Source organism: Elephantulus edwardii, unplaced genomic scaffold (assembly GCF_000299155.1).
Source record: "Elephantulus edwardii isolate Elephantulus edwardi_28Jun2011 unplaced genomic scaffold, EleEdw1.0 scaffold00013, whole genome shotgun sequence".
In the NCBI taxonomy this organism is placed as follows: Eukaryota; Metazoa; Chordata; class Mammalia; order Macroscelidea; family Macroscelididae; genus Elephantulus; species Elephantulus edwardii.
This window is the reverse complement of record NW_006399763.1, coordinates 597,879-615,990: the sequence shown is the minus strand read 5'-3', so window position 1 is coordinate 615,990 and position 18,112 is coordinate 597,879. Positions and strand designations below refer to the sequence as shown.

General features: G+C 40.0%; 1 protein-coding gene across 1 annotated transcript in view; it reads left to right on the top strand.

The window, feature by feature from the left end:
* FIG4 (FIG4 homolog, SAC1 lipid phosphatase domain containing (S. cerevisiae)) overlaps window positions 1-17,676 on the top strand; it is a 169,101-nt gene extending 151,425 nt beyond the window's left edge. Inside the window, exons 17-22 of the mRNA XM_006881159.1 lie at window positions 4,172-4,230; window positions 6,279-6,426; window positions 8,574-8,657; window positions 12,011-12,206; window positions 16,158-16,240; window positions 17,586-17,676. Coding sequence (XP_006881221.1) covers window positions 4,172-4,230; window positions 6,279-6,426; window positions 8,574-8,657; window positions 12,011-12,206; window positions 16,158-16,240; window positions 17,586-17,676 — 661 coding nt within the window. The remainder of the gene's footprint in view (window positions 1-4,171; window positions 4,231-6,278; window positions 6,427-8,573; window positions 8,658-12,010; window positions 12,207-16,157; window positions 16,241-17,585) is intronic.
* The last annotated feature ends 436 nt before the right edge of the window (window positions 17,677-18,112 follow it).

Genomic DNA, 18,112 nt, shown 5'->3' with positions numbered 1-18,112 from the left:
TCCTTCAGGGTCACCCATTTTGAATAATATTTCATGAGTTCCTTGTTTTTCAATGCAGTGTAGTATTCCATTGTGTGAATATACCACAGTTTCTCTATCCATTTGTTTGTTGATGGGCACTTGGGTTGTTTTCAGCTCCTTGCTCTTGTGAACAAAGCTGCGATAAACATGGGTGAGCATTTATCTGCTTGGGTGGAAGTTATGGTTTCTTTAGGGTATATTCCCAGTAGTGGAATTGCTGGGTTGTTGTTACTGTTTTTATGTACTGTCACCCATTGGATTTTCAAAGACAGCAAATCACGTGAGCGGAGATGGCCCATCTTGTTCTCACATAGCACTTGGTGGATTTGAATCCTGTACCTTCAGCTTGGCAGGACAAAGCTCTGTATAAAAGCCTTTAGTTTATATGTAGTTTTAGCTGAATTTAGCATGGTTTAGCATTTAATTTTGACCATAAATTCTATTTTGTTCCTAAATCTTTTGAAAAATTGTTTTCACATGAGGTTTCTATTGTTTCCCTTGATAACTCTCATGAAATTTGATATAACATTTCCCCTTAAATACCAACTTCATCAGAATTTGATTTAGAATTAAATTCACCATTCAGAGAGAAGGCATTTCACTGTTATTTCAGATTTTCTGCCCTTAGCAAATGAGTTTTTTAGCAGAAATCCATGTCTTTGTAATTTCCTGCCCTCAGCCTGGCCTCTGCAATCAAGTGATAAGTATCTACAGTTAAAAATAAGCAGGATTATATCACAACTTCTCTATCAATTTGTTTGTTGATGGACACTTGGGCTGTTTTCATCTCTTTGCTATGGTGAACAATGCAGCAGTAATGGGTGGCAGTTCTTATTTCTCTTTAGGTTATACTTTCAGTAGTGGAATTGCTGGGTCAAATGGTATTTCTATTTCTAAATTTTTGAGAAAATGCCATACTGCCCATTCTAGAGTGATTGCACCATTTTTATGCTCCTACCAACAGTGAATAATGATTCCAATTTCTTCACAACCTCTCCAGCATTTATTGTTTGCTGCCCTGCTGAATTTTACTATTGGTACTGGGGTGAGATGGTATCTCATAAGGAACTCATGAAATATTATACAAAATGGGTGACCCTGGAGAACATTATGTTGAGTGAAATATCTCAGTTAGGAAAGGACAAATATTGCGTAATGTCATTGTTATAAAACAGGACTGACATCGGGGTTAGTGGGAAACTAAGAGGGGATAAATAAATAATGTACACTGCTTTGAAAGGATGAGGAAAAGAACTGCCTAAAAGGAATATATTATTAGGTATTATTTGAATGACAACAGTCTAGAATAAGAGCTGCATACTTAAGTGGACTAGGGGTGTCCACCACCAGATTGGTGGACGATTTATCAACACTCTGCATTATGCAGATGACACAACCGTGCTTGCTGAAAATGAAGAGGACCTGAAGCACCTGCTGCAGAGGGTCAAGGACTGCAGCCTCCAATATGGATTGAGGCTCAATGTCAAGAAGACAAAGATTCTCACCACTGGACCAATTGGCAGCATCAGGATGGATGGTGAAGAGATTGAGATTGTACACAGCTTTAGTTTGCTTGGCTCCACAGTCAACAGTCTTGGCACCAGTAGCCAGGAAATTAAAAGGCGCATTGCCATGGGAAAGTCTGCTGTTAGGGACCTCTCCAAAGTACTGACGAGCAATGGTGTCTCCCTGGAGACTAAGGTGCATTTGATACAGGCTATGGTCTTCACAATCACTTGTTATGCATCAGAGAGTTGGGCAATGACCAAGGAAGATAGAAGGAGAATTGATGCCTTTGAGCTGTGGTGCTGGAGAAGAGTATTGAGAATACCATGGACTGCTAGGAAAACAAACAGATTCATCCTGGAAAGGGTTAAACCAGGTGGCTCCTTGGAGGCAAGGATTCTAAGGCTCCGTCTAACGTACTTCGGACATGTTGTGAGGAGAGACCGGTCCTTGGAGCAGGACATCATGCTTGGGAGGGTGGAGGGACAGCACAGGAGAGAAAGGCCCTCTATGAGGTGGATTGATTCAGTGACTGGGATAATCGGGATGGGAGTGTCGGAGACAGTGCGATTGGCACAGGACAGAGCAGAGTATAGGGCTGTTGTACATAGGGTCGCTATGAGTTGCAGGCGACTCGACGGCACATAACAACAACAACAACAACAGGAGTGTCAGGAGAATGTACAACAATGAAATAACTTTATTTTTAAAGAGAAAAGTTAACTGGGGGGTGGGGTGGGGTGGGCAGTGAGGAAAATGTGCAACAATGAGTGAATGGAAATTTTTATTTATTTTTTTAATGAAATTCTTGATCCTGGAATGTAAATTCCTGAGACGTATACAGAGTGTAGCATTCTCTGGCCCACAGGGAAACAACTTTGGGAGGGACCACTGAAGGCTCACTCTGGAGCTGAGATGGGAATCTCTGCACCCAGTGCTTTCCTATGTCTAGTTCCCTCCAACACCCCGTTCCCTCCTGAGCAGGGATATGCAGGGCTATCACTTCCCTTTTCCCCTCTAAACAGGAACTGCTTCCCACTATACCTATGATAGCGCAGCTCTGTCACGGCCACGTCGGTCAATTCCTGCACACAGGTGTAGGGCTAATAACCACTCAGATCATCCTCACTGCACACAGACGGTACCATCTGGAGCCACTCTGGAGCCACTGCCATGAGGGGCTGTGGGCCTTGGCTTTGTTTATGGTTTCTGGGGTCTTCTCTGTACTATGACAGCACTATGCTGTAGGTGAAGTGCGGGTGAGGGAGCAGGACATCTATGGCCAGGCACTCAGGGCCCAGTAATCCATGTGAGGCTCTTCCTCCTCATCAAAATCAACAGAAGTCCCTGCAAAAGATACTGAGTCTACTCAGCATCCATTCCCAAACACATACACCGAATGTAGTAGACTTCTTTAAGGAATCACTAGAACTCCCTTTCTCTCAACATTTCTTCTATTCAGTGCAAAACTAGTTAACCAAACCAGATATATATTATCTCAACTCCAACTGCCCTTACGTTGTTGTTTTGTACCATCAAGTCAGAACTGACTCATAGCTGACCCTCTGGTGAGTTTTCAGAGGCAGTTCATTGTTTGGAAGGAGATTGCCCATCCTTCTCCCGCAAAGCAGCTGGTGGCCTCGAATCATATGCCTTCAGGATTGTAGCACAGCTTCTTGCCACTAGGCCACCAGAGCTCCCTAACCTTTAGTAATACACGTGTATTTAATTATTAACGTATAAATAATAGTCTGCTTTGGTGACATAGTCCATAGAGAGTAACACTGCCAACCTAAAGGTCACACCTCTGGTTGCTCAAGGAAATTTTTTTAAAAAAGAAAAAAATAAGCAGGACTTATTCTGCTCTCTTAAGGAGCCCTGACAATGCAATGGTTAATAGCTCAGCCTCTGGTCAAAAGGTCAGTGGTATAAAGATGGGACATTCTGCTCCCGTGAAGATTACAGCCGTGGGAACCCAATGGGACAATTCTCCTGTGTTCTGTAGGGTTGCTAGAAGGCAGCACTAACTTGCAAGCACAAAATAGCATAACTCAAAAAGCCTCAGCAAGGACTTGGGCCAAGGTCCCTCTGCCCACTGCTTATTTATTAACTGTAGACAGAGTATTTGGGAAAACAGTAGCTCCTGGTGCCTACCTTAGTATGCCCGCATCTCTCTTCTTTTTTGACTGAAAGTACCATCAGAATGATTTTGACTCTGAGTTATCTGTTCATGGCCTTTTTACAGATTTATGACATAATTGAAATAAGAAAGCATTTAACGTGTTGAATACCTACTCTGTGTCAAAAGCTCTACAAACATGTTTTGGAAAAAAAAAGAAAACCAACTCTGAAGCAAGAGACAGTATCTTCTTGTAGACCGTGCTGATGTTGGATAACTTCAGTCAGTTCCAATTCCTGGCACCTCATGTGTGCCAAGTGGAACTGCTCTGAGGATTTTCCAAACAATTACCTTTCACAGATCACCACACCTGCCTTTTCACATGCATCTGAGTGGGTCTAAACCTCTAACCTTTTGGCAAGCAGTCAAGCACTTAACTGTTTGAGTTACAATGCATTTTAGAAAACCAGCATTTACAATTGGTTCACCTTATCCTTCCCCCCCCCTTTTTTCTCCCCTTAATAGTTACACTTATTGGTGGACACCAGAGGTAATAAAGTATCTGCCATTGCCCTATGATGAAGGTAGGTACATTGATTTTAGTTTTTATACTAATATGTTTGGCTATTTTATCTAAATAAGCTTGAAGCATCAAGTCTTTAGTATATCATATTTTATAGAAATGAGTGTCAAGCCTAAGCTGTTGTTGCTATCTTGATAAATAAGGCCTGTATTATCTTTCCACTTCTTAAAGGGGAGAGATTATATTTCTTTTTATCAGACCTGTCCAATGCCCTGCATTGTGCTATACAGTGATTAGATATGTCCCTCTTAAATTTGGTGGGTAAAGAATGATATATTTGTCCATAAATATAAAATAGATCTTGTTGTTAAGTCCTGTCGTGTCAAGCATGACTCGTAGTGACTGTGAATAAGAGATCTGAAACCTGTTCTATGACTATCATGTTAATGCTGATTAAATCTCTAGATAGTTTTCAGAAATGGGGAGAAAGTAAGGAATAAAACCTTTACCTCCTATATCCAAAATGACAAAGATGTGCATGTTAAAGTACATTTAGATCACTAAAGTTTAAGTGGTATTTTTATTTATCAGAAAACAGGAGAATATTTATGTTAAAGGAATACCTAAATTTATATAATACATTAGATTGGAATTTCTAAATGAAATAATTGTCCCATTTTAAATAGAACCATTTTGACTGTGACTTATTGTTGATTCCACTGACCATGTTGTTTTATGTCCTCCAGTCAGAAATGACTCATAGTGAAACCTTCAGTGGGTTTTCAGAGGCTATAAATCATTCAGGAAGAGATTGCCCATCTTTCTCCTATTGAGTAGAAACTGCTGCCTTTGAAGTAGCAGTGCATCTCTTTATCCACAAGGCAACAGAGCCCCCTCACTGACCATGGACAAGCCATTTGGAAAGGGACAGAAAGATCTACTACTGGCAGCCTACAATGCTGAGGTTGAGGGGGGCACTATTTAGCCAAGCCATGGTTTTAGCCTTTCAACTTTAGGTGGCAAAGAACATAAAAAAAGAAGATTTCAAATGGGTTTTAATGCCTTTTTTGGGGGGTGGGTGGGGGAGTGGGTAGTGGTTAATTCTTAATGAATTATTGACTCATTGTAGAAAAATAATTTATCATTTTCAAATTCTGAGCTAAATCATACTACACTGTTTTGAAAGTCCTGGTTGTTCTGGAAGAAAATATTTTAACATTGTAATAATGAGCAGTCACAAAATTGGAAATCTTATATTAAAAAATACATTTGAAAACTTAGTAAGAATAGCTGCAGATTTTTTTTTAATCTACAAGGAAAATAGTTTTTACTTAAGAGCAAAAGACACATAAGGAAGTGAGTAATTTCACTTCTAAAATAACTTCCACAGGGAAAAAAAAAGCCTGTGGAGCAAAATTCACCAGCTTTACTTGTCTGAACAAGAGTGAAGGAGTCCCTGAGACCAAGGCCCTTGCATACCCTTCAGGCCTGTAACTGAACATATCCCTGGTTGATTTTCAGCCAAACAGTAGACAGGACTGTACGGTGATCAGGAAGACCAGATTGGATCATATTGCTCAAGATAACTGGATCATATCCCTCAACCATCTGGGACCAAAAGGGCAACATTTGCCCAAAAACAAAACTCAGAAGGCAGGAAGGGGAAAGACAGAAGGATGAATGTAAATGAGGAAGGCAAGAAGAGCATGCTGAGAGTGCTGTTACATTGTAGGGATTGCAACCAGTGTCAAAAACCAAACTCTGTTAATGGTTGAATAGAAAACTAATTTGCTCTGTGAATGTCCACTCAAACCACAATAAAAATAATAATAAAAAAAAATTAAAAACCAAAATAACCTTCCTGTCTCACCTCGAAGTCAGAGGCCTCAGGCCTCATTAAATTCTGTCGAGTCAGCTGTGTGTTGTATTCCCCCCTACATGACTCCTGTCTCCTTTTCCATGTGTGCTAGTGCCAGAGAGAGGAGCTGACCCATATTCAGTGCTGTGTCCCTTACAGAGCTCCCCACAGTGCCCTCTGTGAATACAGTGCTATTTGCTGTGTATAATCTTAAAGACTTTAAGAGTAACAGACTGAATTCACTCTCTTAGCGATCTGTGCGGCAAACTTGAAGAAACTGATGGTGAAGAAGTTTCACAAACACGAAGAAGAGATCGATATCCACAATGAGTTCTTCCGGCCCTATGAACTGAGTAATTTTGATGATACCTTTTGCTTGGCTATGACAAGTTCAGCACGGTATGTTATGAGTACCCTGAGACTGTTAAGTGTCTGGGAACTACTGATTTCCTGGTTTACAGAGTTGTGTCTAACTTTCCCAGAAAGTTGGGCCTCTACTTGAGGCTCACGTTGTCAGCCTCTATTAGAAGACCTTCAGGGTGTCTTGGGGATCCTACCTTTTCAAGGCACGCCCCTTTTACCGTTTGGCAGCTGCATTTCCTATTTCCCCTTTGAGAAGTTGAAATCTGCCTCTCATTGGTCCTGGTTTGCCATATGGAGTAAGCTCATTTTTAGAAATTGAACAGAGAAATCTGAGGACTGTCATAAATTGCTAGGAAATGTGTAGTCTTTAAGCTAGAAATGGCTGAATAGCTTAGAGCAGCCACTGAGAAAATGATCTAACCTTTCTGTGCCTTATTTTCTACATCTCTCATATGGTTATATCTATCTGTGCATACATATGTGTATATACAAATATGTGATATATTTTGCCTGGTATAGGTAAATGATTAGTAAATTGTAGCTTTTATTATATTGGAGTCCCTGGGTGGTTTAAATGCTTAGTGTGCTCAACTGCCAACCACAAGATTGAATGTTTCCATCCACCCAGAGGTACCTTGGAAGAAGTCCTGGCAATCTACTTTCCAAAAATCAACTGTTGAAAACCCTATGAAATACAGTTCTACTGTGTGAAAACAGGGTGACCAGGAGTTGGAGTGAACTCCACAACAGTGGTTTAGTTTACAGGACTGTTTTAATTACACACAGGACAAATGTAATTCTTCTTCTTCTTCATGAGAGCCCTCTAGACAGTGGAGGAGACATTCTTCTTTTTTCATGGTGAATATCCTTTATTCCTTTCTCCATAACTCATGTAACATTTCCTCATCTGTCATCTTTGGGTGGACTTTATTTTCACTGTGTCCCTTTTAGAACCTAGTGGGTCTTTTTAGGAAAAGTGGTGGAGCCAGAATGGAAAAATTTGGCAAAGCAAGTAATTTTTCATTATTGTATTTTATACTAAAAGTTAAAATTTTGCATTTTGCCTTTTCTTCTAATGTGTTTCCATATTTAAACTGAATATGGAAATATATTCTGTTTCACTTTCCTAGAAACCACTTTACATTTTGAGTCAGTTACAGATAGAAAAAGTTTGAAACTTTTACTTGCTTGATTCACGATTAAATGTGTTTTCAAGTTTGGCAGTTTTAACTGCAACATCTTTGTCATTTCTACAAGTTTGTTTTCTTTTAACGTAGCAGGGGACAAATGAAATAATACATATATATATCATACGTATATGATATATGTGATTTATATGAGATATATATACTCAAAAGGAAACAAAGAAAAAGTGAATCAGTTACATTTTAAAAGCACTTTCAATTTGTTAAAATAGACATTTTGAGCCTGACTCAAGACTACTTTCTTTTCCTTTCAAAAATGTAATATTCATTACACAGTTGGAGCAGTGTCCTTGCTTTATGAGGTTTGAATCTTACTGGCATACATCATAGAGCTGTTGCTTTGTATTTCTTACCATCTGTTTGGGAGTTTGGTCTGGCTTCAGCACTAATAGTAAGGTAGCCATTGCAGAATGAAGGAGTAGTTATCACTTATCTCAGCAAGCGATAAATTAAAACAGTTTCTATTTAAGGTGTTCCAGCAGGGTCCTAAGGAATGAACTTCAGCATAATGAGGTAGATGTTGATACTTCATTTCATACCACTGTGCTTTTGATCATTATGCCAGTCTCCTTAGGTGGTAGGGCTTAAAAATACTGTCTATAAAATGGAACAGCTAGTGTTTTGCCACTGTTTTTATGAGTTTAATTTTACCTGACACAATATATAATCATATGGAAAACATCTTAGCAGTAAATTCAGATAGTAGCACTGCTGAAGTGACTAAAATCTTCCAGTCAGCACAATTAGACCTTGTAATCAGGAAGGATTCCCAGTAAAAATTAATAACGTGGAAGTGCCACCTGGCACCTGGTACGTTGAATTGTATGACCCAGATCACCTGGGGCCATGCAGAACATTTAGCTCAGGAAATGTGTAGTTCTGAGGGTAAAGAAGGAATTGAGATGGGAGTTTTATCACCTGGATGGACGGACAGTGAGTCATATGAATGTTAAGATTTCTTTTTCTCTCTTTCCTTAGTGACTTTATGCCAAAGACCATTGGCATTGATCCAAGTCCTTTTACTGTACGTAAACCCGATGAAACTGGAAAATCAGTATTGGGGTAAGATTTGCATGGATAATGAACTTTTTTTTTAATTATTATATAGTGTTTTAACAACATTACTTTATTTAGGGAGCTCTGGTGGCCTAGTGGTAAGGATATGTGCTACTGTCCCAGAGGCATGGGGTTTGAATCCACCAACTGTTCTTCTCCTTTACGTTATATAGCCTCTGAAAACCCAAACCTGCTAGATGACCAGCTATGGGTCTGACTCGACACACAATAACAACATTTTAACTACAATGTGTTGTACATACAGTTAGTGTCAAAATTACCCTTAATGTTCAGTGTAACTGAGTACAAGAAATGTGCCACTTCTTCACCCTTTACAGTATAAAATTTTAAATTCAGACCCTTGAACAACTTGTGTTTGAATTCTGCAGATCCCCTTATACATAGATTTAAAAAAATGCTGTATGGTGCTAATATTATGAGCAGTTTGTCTTCCCAGTAACGTGTGTATCACAATAAAGAGGGATCGCTTGTGGCTTTGTAGAAGTTTTCATCATGGTTTACAGAATATCATAAACCTTGGTCACCGTGGAACCCTTAGGATAGAACTCGCTAATTATGCCAGCAGTGCTCCAAAGAAACAGAAAAGCTGTCATAACAGTACGATTGACTGACTTGATGTCTGTGGCCAGCAAAGGTGTGTGGCCGATGGAGGTCCACAGCTTACAGAGGGCCACCGGCAATGGAGGTCCATGGCTTATAGAGATCCACAGCTTATGGAGGGCACCAGCGACAAAGATCTCTGGCATTCCAGGATAAGCAATGCCAGTGCAGACTACACCAAACCAAACCTACTGCCACCAAGTCACTTGCAGACTGGAGACTCCATAGGGCAGAGTAGACCTGGCCCCTTTGTCTGTCAGTCTTTACAGGAGTTTGCCTCACCTGTATACTGAGGAGCAGGAGTGGATTTGAACTGCCGACCTTTGTTAGCTGTCCAGTGCTTAACCTGCTGTGCTACTAGTTCTCCTTGAAGTTTTTGCAAAATATCTTTTTATTGAGTATTAAAAATGTAGCTTTTATGGGTGTAAAAGAATGTTGTTGTTGTTGCTATTGTAATGTGCCATCGAGTCGCCTGCAACTCATAACAACAGCTCCGAACCCTGCTCTATTTGAGCCAGCTTCATTGTCTCCAACACACCTAACCCCATTACTCCAGTCACTTAGTCCATCTCAAGAGTCTTCCTCTTTTGTGCTGTTCCTCCACTTTCCCAAGCATGTTGTCCTGTGCCAAGGACTGATTCCTCTGGGCAATGTGTCCAAAGTATGTCAGATGAAGCTTAAAAATCCTTTCCTGCAAGGAGCAACCTGGTTTTACTCTGTCTAGGGTAAACTTGATTGTTCTCTTAGCAGTCCATGGTAAGTACATATTCAGTACTCTTCCCAGCACCACAAACCAAAGGCAACAATTTTAATTCTATCATCCTTAGTCATTGTCCAGCTCTCTGATGCATAGTAATTAATTGTGAAGACCAGAGCCTGGATCAGGCACTTCTTAGTCTCTGGACTGACATCATTGCTCTTCAGTACTTTAGAGAGGTTCCTGTTAGCAGATTTTCCCATTGCAATTGATAGTGAACTTTTTAAAGATTCATATAAAATGATAGCACTTGCAATATAATTTCTACCAAAACCTAGCAACGTGAAGTCAGATAGTTTGCAACATATTCTACTTATTTTATCTATTCAGGTGGTTATCTAGAACTCAGAAATCACTAAAGCATTCAACATCAAAAGTAGAACTTAGGAGAATTTCAGCAATTCAATCCGTTTTATTATTTTAAATTACCAATGTAGCAAATGGCATAAAGGCAAGGAGTAGATAGTATGTGTTGTATTCTATAAATAAACTATTTTCTTGCATTATCTATGACATGAAACTTTAAGTAGAAATTTACATTTATTGTATTTCTTTTTGTTGATAAAAAATAGAGAAGGATACCAAGAGGAAATTTTGAAAAAGAAAATTCCAGGAAATATTGATTTCAAGGAATTTCCAAGGCAAAAAAGGGTAAATGACCAGTTATGTTAGTGCATAACACAGTGATGCTATCAACTTTAATTTTTAGTTGCAAATAATCAGAAACTAAGTTATTTTAACTTACAAACAAAGGTGAAATACCTTTGCATTTTCCTTACCATTTCAATGGTGTTTTTTAGTCCTTTAGGGAAAATTTTTTAAAGGGGAAATAGTAAATATTTTTCACAGAAGCCAAAACTATTTCTAGAATTTTTTTTTCTTAATTAAGAAACAATATTCTCAGACTAGTGCCAGGGGAAGGGGATGGGACTGCTGGCTGGGGCCTGGAACCTCCACTCTGGGACTTTGGCTTTTTGCTGCATCTAATAGCAGTCCTCATGAGCATGTGAGAGAAATTTTTGGGGTTGTATCTGATGTATATTACTGCTCTTTCCCCTCAAGAGTGGGTATCCTGGAGCCTTTTCCTAGGGTGGAAATCTGCTCACAGGTGTGCCTTTAAAACCCTGCGGTGGGAGGGGATAGGAACTGCTGGCTGGGACCTGGAACCTGGGACTTTTATGAATTAGTAAATTTATTAATTTTTGAATGAATATTCCTTAAATGAAATAGTAATCTTTTTTCTATTTGCTGAACTGAACAACTTGGTGTTGCTGTGATGCTTCACACTGTTCCATAGTCATGTCAAATACCATAATGGTTACCCATTATGTACAGTGTTTGGATGAGCCTCCAGATTGATTTTTGCTGGGAAGCAGGAGTGGGATCCACTTCCTAAACTAGATGCCTCTGGAAACTCTACAAACTCTCTAAACTCTACAAACACTCTAAACTCTATAAATGAACAGAAATGACGTTAGTTAAAGAACAGAGTTCAGGTCTTTTGTGCAAAATATACTCTCAGTTGTATTCAACTTGACACTTAACCACTGCTAAATGAAACTAGTCCTGTTTATATCTGCAGGAATACTCTTCCACTTTGTACATGATTATAGATAACTTTACTAATATCCCAAGCATATATATCATCTCTTACAGTACCATAAATTTTGTAAATGTTCATTTCATCTATCAAAAGAAAGTTCTGTGGCCTGATAGTAAGGAGACTTTTAAGTACTTTTTAAGTGCATTGTGTTTATTTTCTGATTTTTGTAGCAGGGCTTAAATTCACATAAGGCCAGTACATGTACATGGTGATATGTCAAGCTTTTGCCTTTAGCATAATTTGACTGTAGATACTCGAATCTCACAGTCATTTCCTTACGTTTCAGGAAGACTAAGTCTTTGGGGCAATGTAAATGCACAGTGAGTTTTGAGGGTTCAGTTTAAAGCTGCTTCACATTCATTTTTACCTTTTTTAAAGAAACAAAAGCAATAGAGAAGAAGCCGTATTACAGCGGAAAACAGCAGCCAGTGCTCCGCCACCCCCCAGCGAGGAGGCTGTGTCCAGCAGCTCTGAGGACGACTCTGGGACCGACCGGGAGGATGAAGGATCAGTGTCACAGCGCTCCACTCCAGTGAAGATGACCGACGCGGGAGACAGTGCCAAAGTGACTGAGGTGGGGCATGGAGAGCTTGTGCAGCCCAGTGCAAGGCTCTGGAGAATGACTCTTTGAGATTCTGTATTCAGTTAGGCTTAGAGCAAGAAAATGATGTGTGTGATCTGAGAGTGTTTTGATGTGGGAAGTTGGACACACTGCATAGTGTTATTTACCATAGACATTATTCAAAGTGTATTGATTTTGAAGTTTGTATTAGAGTTTTTGGTTCCATGTACAATGTTGTAAAAGAATCAGGAACAACATGGGGGTGGCCAAGTCTGACTCAGCTAACTCTACAAATGGGAACTGTCCACATCAGTAGTAGCATCCACAGCACCAAAGTAATAGCCACCCAGCAGACAATGGCCCAAAGCTCTGCTGCACCCACTTGTACATCACTGGATCCAATACTTGTTGCAAAAGTTGCTGGATTTATTAGGGAAACAGGTTTGGGGAGTAGGAGGGAAGGCAAAGGATAACACACAGAGAAAGTCCCCAGGTTTTAGTTCAGCACCCAAGTTCAAGAAACCTCTAGGTTTTCTCAATCGTTCAGCAAGCCTAGTCTCAGCAATCTCAAGTCAGCTCTTCCTCCAATTGTCCAGATGCAAAGCCATTTCCAGGGTCCCATCAGGCTACGCCTCACTGCTGTATCTCCACAATCTGGCCAGCACTGCCCCTGAGGTTGGCTCCATAGCTGTTGATTTAGAGAACATTGATCAGCAATGAATCATGTGTCAGTAGTTGTGGCAATTGGAGACCATACTCCGAGAGGGTCCAGGGCAATGGCTAGAAAAGCCGTTTTCAAAAGTCCTGACAACATAAATGTTGTTCAATTTCCTATCTCTGTAGAAAGTCTATGAAAATCTTGCCCTTATTTAACCCTTGAGGCGGGGAACTCTGGTGGCCTAGTGGTAAGAAGCTGCACTGCAATCCTGAAGACGCATGGTTTAAATATACCAACTGCTCTGCTTGATAAGGCTGGGCATTCTCCTCTTGTGTGATTAACTGCCTCTGAAAACCCACTAGAATGTCAGTTATGGGTTGGTTTCAACTCTATGACACAGAACATTACCCTTGGGATAGTGTTTATCATATACTCATGCATTGTGGGGATGCAGACTTACGACTTGTGAATAGTCCCAGTGGGAAGTTGATTCTGTTCAGTCTGACATTGTTATTGTTGTTATGTGCCATTGAGTTACTTGCAACTCATAGCAATGCTATGCACAACAGCTCTGAACCCTGCTCTATCTTGAACCAATTTCATTGTCTCCAACACAAGCACTCCCATGACCCCAGTCCCTGAGTCAATCCATCTGATGCAGGGTCTTTCTCTTTTGCTGTCCCTCCACCCTTCCAAACATGGTCTTCTTCTCAAAGGACTGTTCTTCCAGGGCATGTGCCCAAAGTATGAGACAGAGCTTCAGAATTCTTGCCTCCAAGGAGCAGTCTGTTTTTACAGTACTCTTTCCACAACTCAAAGACATTGATTCTTCTTCTATTATCCTTAGTCCTTGTCCAGCTCTTTGATGAATAGCAAGTAAATACAACGATCATGGCTCAGATCTGGTGCACCTTTTACTAAAATGTTAATCCTTAGAGGCAAGAATGGTGAAACTCCATTTCACATACTTTGTTTAGGCAAGTTGCTAAGGAGAGCCTATTCCTTGGAAAGAGACATCATGCTTGGAAAGGTGGAGGGGCAGTGAAAGATAGGAAGACCCTCAACCAGATCAATTGAGTCAATGACTTACAATGGGCTCAAGTGTGTTGGGGATGATGAGGATGATGCAGGATAGGACAGGATTCAGAACTGCTACTCAGAGGGTCTCTATTAGTCATATTTAACTCCATGGCACTTAGTGGGCAGCCAGACCTGTTTCTTAATCTGTCTTAGTCTGGAAGCTCCAAACCTGTCTACTATGAGTAACCCTGCTAGTATTTGCAATATATAGATAGCTTCTAGAATTAAAGCAATATGCAAGTCACCACAGTACAACCAACTGACAGACAAGTGCTTTACCCTTAAGAGCAAGAAGTGGTTAAAGTGCCATTATATTGTGAATATTGAAATTAATGTTATGGAACAATATGCTTATGAAGGTTTGAGTGAAAATTAATTTGCTGTGTGAACATTTACTCACATCACTATTAAAAAATAAAGTGGAGGGGGGAAAAAGAGAAAACGAAAGACTAAATCTAGCCTTGGGAAAATTTATGTAAGTAGTCAAAAGCCATACCTAGTCTAAAAAGAGTTGGCAAAAAAATTAATGATTTTGTGCTAAATGCAGCATATTTTGGTAAAATTTAATTGAGATGCAGCCATGTCTATTTACTTACATACTCCATATGGCTAATTTTACACTATAACAAAATAGTTAAGTATTTGTAGCAGAGAAGAGACAGTATGGCCCCAAAAGCCTATAATATTTGCTATCTGACCTTTTACAGAAAATTATTTGCCAACTTCCACATAGTATTAAAACCTCAAAACTCATCCTTACCCTCACATGTTTTACTAGGTATCCATCTGTTTTTATAATAATGGTCTTATGCAGTATTTGTCCTTATGAAACTGAGTTAATTCCCTCGACAAAACCACAGAGTTCCATAATTTGGTGAGTGGAGGGAGGGTGTGAAGGATCTTGTGGGGACCTAAACAGACGGTAATCATGAGCAAGGTCCAGTATTGGTTAATTTTATAAAAAATATCAGCATTCAATATGGATTGAAGCTCAACATAAAGAAAACAAAGATTCTCAGCACTGGGCTGATTGGCAGCATCATGATAGACAGTAAAGAGATTGACATTGTTACTACTTTTGTTTGCTTGGCTCCACAATCAGTGCTCTTGGTACTAGCAGACAGGAAATGAAATGATGAGTTGAATTGGGAAAATGTGCTGTCAGGAAATGTATTGTCCAGAGTACTGAAGAGAAATGACATTAGTCTGGAGACTAAGGTACACCTGATCCAGGCTATAGAATTAGCAATTACTTGCTTTGTGGCAGAAAGCTGGGCAATTATTAGGGATGACAGAAAGAGAATTGATGCCTTTGAGCTGTGATGCTGGAGAAGAGCATTGAATGGACTGCCAGGGGAACAATTAGGTTCATCCTGTAGAGGGTGAAACTAAGCTGCTCCTTGGAGTCAAGGATTCTGAAGCTCCATATGACATATTTTGTGCATTTTGCAAAGGGAGCAGTCCTTGGAGAGGGACATAATGTTTGAGAGGGTGGAGGGATGACAGAGCAAGAGAAGAAGACCCTCTCTGATATGGATTGACTCCGTGACTGGGGTAATGGGGGTAGGTGTGTCATTGACAGTAAGGTTGGCACAGGATAGAGCAGGGTTTAGGGTTGTTGTACATAGTGTCTCTATGAGTCACAAGTGACTTGATGGCACATAACAACAACAACAACAAACAATGCATGGAATGATTATATGAAACACATAATCATGAAGAATAGTATGAAACACAGTGTTCATGAACTTTGTAGGCAAATCAATATCAAAGGAAGGAAAAAACCCCCAAAACCTTAAAACTCGCACTTACTGCCTTTGAGTCAGCTGATTTATAGCTGACTCTCCAGCAAGTTTTCCAAAATCCATGAATCGCCTAGCAGGAGATTGCCCATCTTTCTCGTGTGGAGGTGCTGGTGGATTCAAAGCACTACAGAGACATCCTCTTTGGATTAGCAACCTAGCTCCCTACAGACTCTCCCACCAGAGCTTGAAAATAAATGCACAATTCTGAAGCAGCTAATAACTAAGGGGTTTTTCCCTTCTTATAAGAATATTTTTAGTAGAAATGGAAATCATTACTTTTGGCCAATGGCTGAGAAGTTTAATGAATAGATCAAAGAAAAATTATAATTGTTCTTATGAAAAAAATCACAGTTCCCCCTTCATCTGTCAAAATTAATATACTCGATGCTTAAATTATTTCTGTGCATTTTTTAACCCCAGAATGTTGTTCAGCCAATGAAAGAAGTATATGGGATTAACCTCTCCGATGGCCTTTCAGAAGATGACTTCTCCATTTATTCAAGGTAAGGCAGTTTTATGTAGAGGGTAAGGAAACAATGAGAACTTGTTATAACAATGACATAAATGATGTGACCTTTTGAACAGGAGAATAATCAATAATACCAAAATAAGGAAATTCTTTTAGAACTGACTGGGGCGTTGATGGTTGTAGAATTCTTGGCTTCCATGCAAAGTCCCAGATTGGATCTTCAGTCGTTTCATTACTTATAGCCATCACCCCTTTGGCAGAGGATGCTGCATCTTACTGAACAGATTTCAGTGAGGTTTCTGGACTGAGATACTAGGAACAAAGGCTTGGCGGTCTGTTTCCAAAAGTGTTAGTCAATGAAAACCCTGTAAATCACATTGATCCTATCCACAGCCAGTCAAGGGAGTGGTCACGTTTTGTTTCATTGTTCATTGGGTTGCTGTGAGTCACCAGCTGACTTGACAGCAGTTGACATCAACAGCCAATGGCTCTTCTTATTGTAGAGAATGTGAATTCACATGTCAGGGACTGAAGCTTTGGCTCAGGTTAAGCAAAAAGGAAGATAGCTTTTGCATCAAGCATGATGTGCATCTGGAGCCAAAAGGTTCCAGAATGTCTCCAAGGCCCACTTCTGCTTCTGCTATCATACAGTGAAGGAAATATCAGGTTGCAGACGTGTCTAGTCCCAACATCCTGGGAAGTGTTTAGTCTGAGTAAGACGCAGAAGTAGACAGAGGAGTAAGGAAGGGAATGCAGCAGGGGAGGAAGGAATCCAGGTCCTGCAACAGGATTCTGTTTTTGGTGTTCCCAGCACCACTTTTCATTCATGTGGCATTTTACAGAGTGGTTCCAAATGTATCACTGTATAATTAGGGACTCATGTAAGGTTCTGGTTGCTTAGAGGTAAGGAATTGTGCTGCTAATGCATAGATTGTGTTGTTGTTGTGTGTGGTCAAGTTGGAACCCTCCCATAGCAAACCCTCCAGTGAGTTTTTAGTGGCAGTAAATCACATCTGAGGAGATTTCCCACTCTTGTCCCATGGAATGCCTTGTGGATTTGAACTATGTGCCTTTGAGATTGCAACACAGCTTCTTACTGTTAGGCCAGGTTCATGGTTCTAATCTACCAGCTGCTATGCATGAGGATAGTCAATACTGCCTCTGAAAACCTGCTTCGAGGGTCAGTTGTGGTTTATAGATTGAGGACACAGAAGGATCAGCCATAGATTCTGTGATCCTTGGATCTCCAGCAAGTTTAAAGTGTGCTTTTCTGAAATAACCATATTCACTCTATCTTTTGAAAGCTCATATCTAGGATCTACTGAATTCATTGCAAGTAGTTCCTGCCTCAGCTTTCTTTTTTCCATTGTTATTTGCAGATTTGTTCAGCTGGGGCAGAGTCAACATAAACAAGACAAGAGTGGCCAGCAGCACTGCTCCAAGTGCTCAGATGGAGTTATAAAATTGTAAGTATTAAGTTAAAACTTTATGGAAGAGAAAGGTACAAAAAAGCCTATGCCTTAATTCACAAGTGCCTTTATTTTTGTGGAAAAATGCTTTTAAGAAAAATACTCAGACTTGTCACTAGATTAGTATACACACTTACGCATCTTCTTTTGGTACTTCGTTCATGGAAAACTGTGTGATTGTGAGATTGGCAGCCTTGACTGTACTTGAAATATGCCTTTTGGAGATGGAATGGAGTTGTGGAGGTTCCCTCACTGAATAGAGAGAGGAGGTCATGAAACAGTTCTGACCCTGGAGAGAGACTTCTCAAAATCTATACAAGACCCTTGAGATGCCTCCATGTCCTCTAGCTTTGAGTTCTCAGTAGTACTAGTAATGTGTTATATGTAACAGGTGCTTATTGTTGTTGGATACCTTGAGTAGGAGCAGACCCATAGCT